Source organism: Scaptodrosophila lebanonensis, unplaced genomic scaffold (genome assembly GCF_003285725.1).
Source record: "Scaptodrosophila lebanonensis strain 11010-0011.00,11010-0021.00 unplaced genomic scaffold, SlebRS2 tig00000043-arrow-pilon, whole genome shotgun sequence".
NCBI classification, from domain to species: Eukaryota; Metazoa; Arthropoda; class Insecta; order Diptera; family Drosophilidae; genus Scaptodrosophila; species Scaptodrosophila lebanonensis.
The window spans coordinates 9349088-9359725 of NW_022060545.1; the positions used below are offsets into that span (position 1 = coordinate 9349088).

General features: G+C 39.4%; 3 protein-coding genes across 3 annotated transcripts; 1 reads left to right on the forward strand and 2 right to left on the reverse strand.

Moving 5' to 3' along the window:
* Nucleotides 1-28: 28 nt before the first annotated feature.
* Nucleotides 29-2243, reverse strand: LOC115622263 (cytochrome P450 302a1, mitochondrial). The gene is made up of 4 exons (XM_030516164.1): nt 1624-2243; nt 965-1566; nt 707-904; nt 29-230 (listed from the first exon to the last, which is right to left on the reverse strand). Exons 1-4 carry the CDS (start codon nt 2174-2176, stop codon nt 108-110), a joined length of 1476 nt encoding a protein of 491 aa, XP_030372024.1. The 5' UTR covers nt 2177-2243; the 3' UTR covers nt 29-107.
* Nucleotides 2244-3509: 1266 nt separating this feature from the next.
* Nucleotides 3510-6196, reverse strand: LOC115622845 (UDP-glucuronosyltransferase 1-9). Its single transcript, XM_030516926.1, has 4 exons — nt 5410-6196; nt 4927-5348; nt 4095-4207; nt 3510-4035 (listed from the first exon to the last, which is right to left on the reverse strand). The coding sequence occupies exons 1-4, from the start codon at nt 6066-6068 to the stop codon at nt 3529-3531; spliced, it is 1701 nt and encodes a 566-aa protein (XP_030372786.1). The 5' UTR covers nt 6069-6196; the 3' UTR covers nt 3510-3528.
* Nucleotides 6197-8205: 2009 nt separating this feature from the next.
* Nucleotides 8206-10621, forward strand: LOC115622836 (UDP-glucuronosyltransferase 2B7-like). Its single transcript, XM_030516916.1, has 5 exons — nt 8206-8308; nt 8368-8895; nt 8951-9396; nt 9747-9859; nt 9924-10621. Exons 1-5 carry the CDS (start codon nt 8277-8279, stop codon nt 10308-10310), a joined length of 1506 nt encoding a protein of 501 aa, XP_030372776.1. The 5' UTR covers nt 8206-8276; the 3' UTR covers nt 10311-10621.
* The last annotated feature ends 17 nt before the right edge of the window (nt 10622-10638 follow it).

Here is a 10638-nt window from a genome sequence, read left to right on the forward strand (position 1 = left end):
ATTTAAAAAATCATTTTTTAACGCAAATAAACAATGAACCACAAACACAAATTTGTATAAATACTCGTGCTTCGTGCAGCCCTCGCGTTGAGATATTGACTTGCAAATCACTCAAATCGCCTCCGCAACTCAATCAGTACTGGTGCGTTGGGTTTATTGATCAGCAACGTAAGAACGTCTAGCTCGGCTTCCGTTTGACCACGCCAGATGAGTTCGTAGTTGCGTAGCAGCTGAAAAGCGTGAAATTTGAATAACAAATTCGGAATAGATTCATTTACTTAGAAGTTGGAAAGGTGGTTTTATCATTGTCATCATTTTTACGGCTATATGAGGGTATATGAGATATAATGATATAATGAGACTAGATACGGTATCTAATAAACTTTATTTGAAAAGTCTAATGACGTTAGCTGTTGTGGCTCAAAAGATCTTGAAGTTCATACAGACAAACAGCGGAACGAACGGTCAGACGCGATTCGTCTGTATTTCTAACCTTAGGTCCTTTCTGGCTGTGCTGCAGATAATTTAAACACTTCAACTATAGCTTAGAATATAGTTTAGACTATTCAAGCTTATAGAAGAATCTAGTATCTTGTAGCTATCTAGGCTATAGAATAAAACCACGCATTACATACTGACGTAAAATAACATCAGAACAGCTTTCAATCTCATTGTCATGTGTAAGAATTTTTTTGTAAGGACTCACCCGGAGAAGCAGGACATGCATATTCTGTTCAGCCAGACGACGTGCTATGCAGGCGCGCATGCCATGACCAAAGGGCAGTACCAGATAGGGATTCAAAGCGCTACGCTGCTGCAGCCAGCGCTCGGGTAGGAAGCGCAAAGGCTCCGGAAAATGCTGAGGTAGGCGACACGCCACCATATTCTGGGTTACAACAGTGGTCTGTAAAAAAAGAATGCTATAAGTTTAGTCGCCTTAGGACAACACCCACGCAATACTTACACCTTTAGGCACAAAGTAACCACCGAGTACTGTGTCCTGATTGAGTATGCGACCAACGCCAATGGAAATGGGATTAAGGCGCAACGATTCCTTGAGCACGGCACGCGTATATGTGATGTCTGTGCGCAGGGAATCGGCACAAAGCGCCTTCTCTGGGTTGGGCAGTAGCTTCAAGGATTCCTCATAGATGCGCCGCTGCACATCCGGATGTTTGGCCACATGATAGAGGAGAAAAGCCGAGGCATACGAGGTCGTATCAATGCCCGCCAATAGCAAGTCGGCGGCAGTGCCAACGACATCAAATCGATCGAGTTGTGGATTCTTAATGTAAGCAGAGATCAAGGAGCCGCTGCTGTCGTTCGCCTTCATATTTTCCTCCACAAACTCGAGGGCCACACTCTCCATATATAGCTGGGCGCGACGTAGTTTTCGAAAACTGGGCGTTTCCATATAACGCCACAGCTGTAGGCCCTGATCGGTGGGCAAGATGCAGCTATTGGTGGTCTCGGCGGCCTCCATAAGGCGTGTCGAACGGGAATGCGGTAGCTGCTCTCGAGGCGAGAAGGAATGAAGACGCGTTCCAAAAGTGAGCAGACAGGTAACTGTAAGGAAGATGATTGAAATTTATAGAGAAAGTCTGGTTTGCCTGCTCAGCTTACGTTCCAGATTTAGACGCGTTAGCTTGGGCAACATATCAATGCCAGTCTCGGTTTCAGGTTGCTGCTTCAGATACTCCATAAATTCCAGCGTCACTTCATCGACAGCCGGAACGAAACTGCGCACACTTCGCGGAGCGCTCAACTCCTTTTGAAGCTCTGAGCGTAGACGCCACCAGTCCTCGCCATTTGTGGGCAGCAGCCCAGTGGTGCGATAGAGATGGGGCCGTTGCTTGCGATACTGTGCCAGGGCCAGATGACTACGTCGCTGTGGATACTCGCGTTCGTTTAGCAGCGTCGCAATATCCTTGGGATTATAGAGCCACACAATGTCCTGGCCCGGCACCATAGTCTCACGCACTATTGAACCATATTTCTCATATTTATCCCGCCCGGCCTTATGCAGCTCCAGCCACGAGTAGGCACCAATACCGGGCATATAATTATATAGATTCCCGAGGCCAAAGGGGCCGCGTGGTCCGGGCATAGCCTGGAAGGGCTTGGCAAAGGTGCACTTCTGCGAGGTGCAGCTGATTTTCAACAGCTTCGTCAGCATCTTTGACTTGCGACCACGACGCGTTTCAAATTTAAACTGAGCGCTGCCTTTGCCGGCATTTATTTTGGGCTCGCACGTTCTTTTGTTTCACTTGCTATGCACAACTGAAGGTGATCAGAAAGTAAAAATAAAAATAAGCCCGATTCGTGTTTACCTGACTCCCTCACTGCTACCGAAGCCGTTAAGTTACACCTGGATGGTCTACCTGCAGAGCGAGTTCTGCAAGTTGCTCTTAAATACTACCTAGAAGGGATGCTCTTCATCGACAAACGGCTGAGCAGCTAAATCGAAAGTGTAGCACACTTTTAGGCAGCACGAAATATTTTAAATATTCACATTTTTAGACATCGTGTGCTAAACGTTAGATTAAGTTTATTCCTGAATTACTAATTTTTTGTTTCGTGGTAAATCACGTTTTTTTTTTAGCAAGGAGGGGCATCCAAGACGTTTGCAAAGAGCTAAGATCTAATTCCAATTTTTAGTCATAGAGGTAAAAATTAACGTTACTTTTGGGAGAATTCTTGCTATAAGCAAGAGTGAAGATGGTTACAAATATTGGTAGAAAAAAAGTCTAAAAATAATGCAAAATAATTTTTACAATCAAATATATTTTTATCTCAGGGATTTTTTTCGCACACTTTACTTCAGAGAGGAATGCAGAGGAAATAGATGAAAAATGATCTTTATAAGTATTGCTACATGGGAACTAAGTATAATAAATGTTTAATAGTTTTGTGACCCTGTTTATAGTGTAAAACGTCGAGCTCATAAAAATGGCAAACCCTAAGTTTTTCTTTGATAATTCTTTTGTGGTTCTTTTCTTTTTCAGGTTTGGAAAAAAAATCATTGGAAGTCAAATCTGGCAAATATCTCCACCGGAAGATAATGTCACAGTAATTTTATTCTTCTAGGTACTCTATTTGTTATTAGGCTCAAATACTAGTACTTCCAAATTTTCCAATAACTGATCGATAAAGATATAACGATTAAATTAATGTCTAGTGGCGTTTTTAAAGCAGCTGGTACATGGATGCAGCATTTATTTTCGTATATACAATTAGTTTGTCAAGGATGTCTTTTTATGTGGCTATTAAGAATGTTTATAAAAATGAACTAAACATACTTTGTCTTCGGAGGGATAAGTATTTATGTTGCGAGTTACCTAAAACGCTTAGCTTAAAACCCTATTTTGCAATACACAAATATATATATTAAGATCGAGCAGTAAGTTAAATTAATTAATTATTTATAAACACGAAATGCATTTAAATGCTCAACTTAAGATCCTGCATTTCAATTTACTAGCATTGCAAAAATGACAAGAACTCTTATGTACATTAAATATCGTCCTTTTATTCATCCTTTTGCACCCTGGTATGGTGCGTGTCATGTTTTTGCTGTTTGCGTAATGGAATATACTTTGCCTCCTTCAGACTTTTTTTGCCGCGTGGTTTGGGCAGGAGCTGTTCATGTTCTAGCTTCTTCTTTCGCATATCCTTAAAGCCAGCTATCATTTGCATGATCAAAAAGGCTACATTGAATATGAAGAGCAGGATGAAGAGAGCTGGCAGTGCAAGTACATCCAACGAATGGCGCACAAAATAATTTTGACTGTGCGCCTCCGGACTGCTGAGGGCATCATAGATTTGAGGTTCTGTCATTAGCTTTTCGGCATGCCAGACAGCCTCCTCCACAGGCGACATGGCCCGATTGCGAAAACTAAGCTTGGCCTGATGCACGGCATCCGAAAAGTGGTCATCAAACAGGACGCGCTTCAGCGCCAATGAAAAGGAATTGTATGAGAAGCTTTTCACAGCAATTGTGATACCCAAGCTACGTTCCTTAACTCGCTGTGCATTCTACAGGATGGTATACAAAGGTTATACATCAAATAGTAACCTTAAAAACAGCTACTCACATTGATCTCATCATGAAGCATGGGAAATACCACGACGGGAATAGCATTGTATATGGCCTCCTGCAGACTGAAACTGTCGCCATGCGTTATAAAGGCCTTCACATTCGAATATGCTTTGAGAGGAAGAGAGGTAAGTTGTTATAACAAAATGAAGATGAAGAAGATTCTATTTATCATCATGCATATATATAAAAATATATATAAAATATATATATATATACGATTGGATAAAAAAATTGTTTTCTGTCAATTTTTTAATTTTTTTCAAGCATTTTGGCTTTCTCTATAAATTAATCCATTAAGGTACTTTTCCGATTTTCCTTCCATTTTTTAGTTGTTTCAATAATGATGATGAATAATGAATATAGTTTGAAATTTGTTTTTTCCATAAGCAAAAAATGCGTGAAATAACTTTTGTTTAAATATTCATTGAATGAATTCGAAAATGTTCGTTATATACGTATTGGAAAGTATGTGAGAAATAATTATAAATAAACGTATAATTGTAAGCAAAAATAGTTAGCCTAGCAAGGACTGGCAAGACCTGATAGTATTCAAATAAAAGTAGACGGGTTTTGAATACCTAAAGAACTAATCTAAGACTCTTAATTCGGCTATATCAGTATTTGAGGTATGAGATTATTTGGTGGGAACGTTTTTTGGAGGTGATTAAAAATATTGTGTTCAAAAATGAGTTGAAGTTGGTTCTGAAATAAAAATAGCCATGGCTGTGAAGATATATTTCTACACGTATTTAAACACTGATGTCGGTAAAATAAGTGGTTGCTTGAAAGCTGAAAATGGTTTGATTGTAGCTTTTCAGAAAACTTACCCAGTATGTCCTGTTGTGCTTGCGGCTCCACTTGAACGATATGCAAATTAGTCATTTTTTCAACAGGTATTGTGTTCTTGAGTTCCTCATTATGTAGATTCCATATAATGCCATAATTTCGGTACGAAGCAACCACATCGATAATTGCCGTTCGGGCCATTTCTGGGAACAGCTCTATTCGTGGCAATGATATGTATATAACGCCCTCGGAATAGTCCTCCAGGAACACTTCAACAGACTGCGACAATTCGCGGGAATGGGGGCGTATGTGCAAGCCGCCCACCTCTAAAATGTTTGGCGGCATATTCTGAACATAATCCAGAGCGGGATGGGTGTTGAGCAGCATGAGATTGACACGATGATGGAAATCATCAGTCTTGAGCAGACCTCTGAGTACTGGACTGGCTATGGCCAGGCGCAGGCTGCAAGAGAGTGAGAAAGAGATATAGATAGATGGAATCTAAGGTATATAGATATACTTACAAGACCTCCTCCAGGTAGAGCAGATGATTGTGGACGCGCTGCCAGTAGCCCATTGCGTGGGGCAGCTCGCTGATAAAGTGCGGAATATTGGCGGCATTGATGGTGTCTGATGCGCGCATTACCTTCAACAGTTCGGTGTTCAGTTTTCCGCCACTTACCCCCATCACAGGCACCTGGCGCTGCTTCAGCAGCATATGAAGCACACAATCCCAAGCATAGGTCGCATCATAGATCACCAAATCGAAATCGACCTGCAGACTCTGCATCTGATGGGAACTTGGTTTCTTTAGCAGGCGTGCCTCCAGCACGGAGCCACAGCTGCCCAGCATCGCCTCGTACCAGATTTGTAAATGCCGGAACGACCAATAGTCTCTATATTCACCCGATCCCTCGTCCACAAAGTGCTTCTTTACCACATCGTAATCGTTTTGCAGTGGAATGTGTGTGATATCCGAATTCTTCAGAACAGGTGCTGTGCTCAGCACCGTAACGCTGTGTCCACGAGCGGCCAGCGCCTCGAAAAGCGGCTGCGTCCAGGCGGGATTATCACCCTGTGGCGTCGTCACCAAACCCAATATGTTGGCCCCCCGTGCACACAACGCGCCACAGCTCAGGAGAAAGAGCAACAGCAGTTCCGACTTTTCCCATTTTCCCAACATTTTTCGAACCACTTCTCGGGTGTGCCGGCAACGGGCGACTGATTCACCGTTTTTCGTTTGTTTAAATAGTATATGCCGGCCCGATAAGATTAGAAGTCGTTGGCAAACACGCGATAAATCTATACTCGTACTATATGTATGTGTGCAGGTATGTGTGAGTGTGTAAAGTTTGTAGCGTATTTTATTAAAACGTAAATATTAAACAATGAGGCTTAAGTCATAGCTGAGCTTGTCTGCTTTTGTTCTTTAATAGATAGTGAGACGAAAGTACAGTAGAACCACCATAGCGCGGTTTGGTAAATTTTAAATTTAACAATGATTCGATGAAACTTGACGAAGTAAAGTGGCCTTATCAATTCCAATTCATTTCGCCATTTATTTAGTTATTTATTTTCATAGACAAACAATGCAGTCGATGTACTATACATAAAAAAAATCAATACAATAGAGAACTTAAACTAAGTAAAACTAAAGAAATAAAAAAGCCTATAAAAATGACAAAAATATCTAATAACAAATCCGACACGGTGGGGGAATTTTATTTGCCAAACGGCCAGAGAGTAGTCAGATACGTTATTAGACCTATCAAAAAAGAAGTGGAGATGAAAAAATATAGCAATAAAAGATAGAAGAAAACAAATTAAAATTAAAATACTTAAATAATAAAAGATAAAATATAATTAAAAATTAAATGACAAAAAATGACAAAAATATCTAATAACAAATCCGACACGGTGGGGGAATTTTATTTGCCAAACGGCCAGCTATGCCCCGATTCACAGCAGAGAGTAGTCAGATACGTTATTAGACCTATCAAAAAAGAAGTGGAGATGAAAAAATATAGCAATAAAAGATAGAAGAAAACAAATTAAAATTAAAATACTTAAATAATAAAAGATAAAATATAATTAAAAATTAAAGTTATTCACCTTTCATCACTGACCCGTTGGGGGAAAGTTTATTAGCCAGTCCACTACTCATAGATCTGAATAATTCTTAAGAGAGGTTTATAATGTAATTTAAATTATAAGCAATTGTTTAACGAATCGTTTTATATCTGCCAAACTATTCGAACTGTATCCGATCTTTATCCAAATTATATCAAATTTATCGTCTCGATTTAAGAAATAGGTAATTTCCTCATTCAGGTAAGTTAACAAATCAAAAAGATATGATTTTTATAAGACCATCAGGTCGTGTTTATTGAGGTGTAAGATCTTTAGTTCAGATCTAAGTTACAAATTTGTTCTTCTTAATACCTCAACCTGCCAACAATCACAGTTTATTTCTTTTCCCTCGGAAGCCCTGTAGACATGGTGTCAGCATTTTATAGTGTAGCAAACGTTTAGTCTTGACAAATAATATAGCCATTGTTAACTGGTATACACTCACTTTTTGAAAATCTGAAAATGCAGCCAAATCGATTTGAAGAAATTTGATAGATTTGTTATAAGAATTGTAGTTTATAAATAAATAAATAGTCTTGGAAATTTGTTCAATCTTTGTTATTTTAAAGTCTTAATAAATACAAATTGTTATTTTAAAATATTTTTAAAAATAATTGCCTTTATCAACCTTCATCAACCTTTATCAACCTTAACTTTTCAAAAACAGATATTTCTTATTCTGTCTATTCTGTCTATTCTGTCTTATCTATTCTTAAAACTTGTAAACATTTTTATTTTTTCTGCAATTATTAACAATTTTGTTGTCAGTACCATTCCTTTTCCTATTATTTATGCGTTTTGAAACATCTCAGTTTTCGAATTCAATTGAATTAGTAAATGGCAAAATAATGTAGTTTTTTGTGGAACATTTTTAAATCGAAACCATTCCACAACTTTGATTTTGCGTAATTGGATCGACTTCTAAAAAAGGAAATAGTTCTAAATATTGTGAAGAAAAATGGGGAAACGAGTCTCTGCGAGAGATTTGGCGCCAAATTCAAAAGTGCATAAACATTTCTTCAAAGATAGTACTTTTGCCTAAAAAGCTTGACTCTTTTTGTTTGTCCACTTCCATGCAGATTGATAAGATACGAAGCCTCACTGTAGAATCCACTGACACTCGATTGCTATAAAAACCAGAGAGTGCACGGAAAATGTTTCACTATCAATTGCGATGTCTCTTACGACTTTTGCGATTATACAAGTATGCACCGCTTTGTTGTGTTTGAGCTCCGCTCTCGGAGCCAATATATTAGCACTAATGGGCATGACCTCTCACAGTCATCACATTTGGTAAGAAGAATCGACGAAAATTGTATTTGCTGTACGACTAATTCGAAATTTGTAAATAGGAACAGCGTGTTGTTACACGAATTAGCCAGACGTGGTCATAATCTCACCATACTATCGGTGGACTTGCCACGAGACGACGACCCAGTGCCCGCCAATGTTAGTTACATATATTTGGAACGCGCCTACGATATGTACAATGATGTTGAGGACAAGATGACTATAGAGTATATCGTAAATGCGAACAGCTTTCAGAATATAGCAAGGACCTATGAGTATGGTTTGAGGACAGCAAAGCTTATAGCCGCCTCCCAGGGCATGCAGCAGCTGCTCGATTATCCGGCCGACTTTCACTTCGATCTGATCATTAATGACTATACGCTAGGACCATATATGTTAGGGTTTGCCCACAGGTTTCGGTATCCGCCCATTGTGGGCATTAGTGCCTATCAGAATCCTCACACAACTTTGGACTTCATGTCGAATACCTATTCGCCTGCATTGACGCCTTATCAGTGGACGGCGTATAGCGAAAATATGAACTTCCTGCAGCGCCTACATAATACACTAATATTTGCCGCCGATGTCTTGTAAGTGCTGATTCTGTTGCTGCAAACCGAATTCACAAGACTCTAATATTTGCAGCTATCGGCGTACTTTCTATAATCCAGCACTTGATGAAATTATGCGCCCCCATTTTGGCGCCGAAATGCCACCTTTGACCAAACTAGCCAAGCTTACGGTCATTGCGTTGGTCAACTCTCACCCGTCCATTGATTATGTGGAATCGCTGCCATCGCATATCATTCAAGTGGGTGGCATGCATATCGGAGAATCAAAGCCCCTGCCCAGACACCTGGACGATTTTATGCGTTCGGCTAAAAACGGAGCTGTGCTCATCTCAATGGGCACCAATGTCCAGGCCAGCGATGTGGCCGTGAAATCTTTGCACGTCATCGTGGAGGCTATTCGGCAGCTGCCCAACTATAACTTTTTATGGAAATTCGATGCAAATTATTTGAAGAATTTGGACATAAATCTACCGAATAATGTGTTGGTCAGCAGTTTCTTGCCACAGCGCGATGTCTTGGGTGAGTGATTTCTTTTTAAATAGCCTAAGCTGAGGGAGAAGAATTCTAAGCCGATTTGAAAGGCTTTATATATTTAAAACATATGAAGAGTTTCATTATATATTTTTATTATATATGTGTAAAAGTATTTTGCGTACATCAGTTGAATCTTGAATCTGATACGGTGAGTCAGAACTTACTTAATCAGACGTATTTCAATTCAAGATATTCAGCTTTAAATAAGAGTATTGGAGCTTACCGAACTATGTTTCTCTGAGTATAGCAATTCATTCCATTTTTTCGGCCATATAATATATCTTTATTCATCCAAATGAAAATATATACTAAATTCTATTATTTCTATTCAATAGCTCACAAATCATTGAGGGCTTTTGTCACACATTGCGGTGCTTTGAGCACCCAGGAGGCCACTTGGCATGCCGTGCCTATTGTGGGTATACCGCTCTTTCTCGACCAATATCGCGTAAGTGGAGTTATTTTTATCTAGCCGAGCTCCCATCCTGATATGAACTTCACTCCTTGTTTAGAACTTGCGTCAATCTATGGATGCTGGAGTGGCACTTAAAGTGGATTATGCAAGCATTAATACTAAAGATTTGGTGAATGCAATCAAGGATGCGGCAGAGAGTGAGGATATAGCCGCCGCAATGCGCAAACGCTCCATTCGATTCCGGGATAATCCATTGCCTTCTTTAGAATTAGCTGTGTGGTGGGTAGAGTATTTGTTACGTCAGCCCAATCCCGAGCATTTGCATTCCCCGGCCAAGGACATGAATATCTTTCAAATACATTCATTAGATGTTTTAGCCGCGTTGCTGTTGGTTGTGGTACTAATATATTATAAGCTTCGTCAAGTGGGAAACAAGCGCACGAAACACCATTACAGAAAATCGCAATCCAAAAAAAGGAGGTAATCGAAATGTTTGAAAAGATATACTCTGCTAAGGGACGAAGTTAAGTTTCATTTACAACTTCATTTTCCTATCTGATGACATGATAAACATTTAACTGAGATAGGCTTTAAGTTTTGATGTCTTCTCGTTTTTTTAAACAGTACAGTTCTTTTTTTCTATAATTCCTTTTTCCTGGAAATTCTGTCCCTTCCATTTCCTATAAAAAAAATGGCTATACATTAGATGCATTAGCGTCAGATACCTTTGCGTCAGATTTTAAGTTTATCAAGAATATGTTACTTCAATTAAAATTAAAAAAAGATAGCTATATAAATGCCCTAAACACACT

Excerpts from the sequence above, each read along its gene's own strand:
- LOC115622263 (XM_030516164.1), bottom strand. The coding sequence starts at position 2,176 with ATGCTGACGAAGCTGTTGAAAATCAGCTGCACCTCGCAGAAGTGCACC. Across the intron at positions 1,567-1,623 it reads AACGCGTCTAAATCTGGAAC|TTACCTGTCTGCTCACTTTT; the intron begins GTAAGCTGAGCA and ends TCTTCCTTACAG. Across the intron at positions 905-964 it reads GTTACTTTGTGCCTAAAGGT|ACCACTGTTGTAACCCAGAA; the intron begins GTAAGTATTGCG and ends CTTTTTTTACAG.
- LOC115622845 (XM_030516926.1), bottom strand. The coding sequence starts at position 6,068 with ATGTTGGGAAAATGGGAAAAGTCGGAACTGCTGTTGCTCTTTCTCCTG. Across the intron at positions 4,208-4,926 it reads AGCACAACAGGACATACTGG|CATATTCGAATGTGAAGGCC; the intron begins GTAAGTTTTCTG and ends TTCCTCTCAAAG. Across the intron at positions 4,036-4,094 it reads TGCTTCATGATGAGATCAAT|AATGCACAGCGAGTTAAGGA; the intron begins GTGAGTAGCTGT and ends ACCATCCTGTAG.
- LOC115622836 (XM_030516916.1), top strand. The coding sequence starts at position 8,277 with ATGGGCATGACCTCTCACAGTCATCACATTTG. Across the intron at positions 8,309-8,367 it reads TCTCACAGTCATCACATTTG|GAACAGCGTGTTGTTACACG; the intron begins GTAAGAAGAATC and ends ATTTGTAAATAG. Across the intron at positions 9,860-9,923 it reads TCTTTCTCGACCAATATCGC|AACTTGCGTCAATCTATGGA; the intron begins GTAAGTGGAGTT and ends CTCCTTGTTTAG.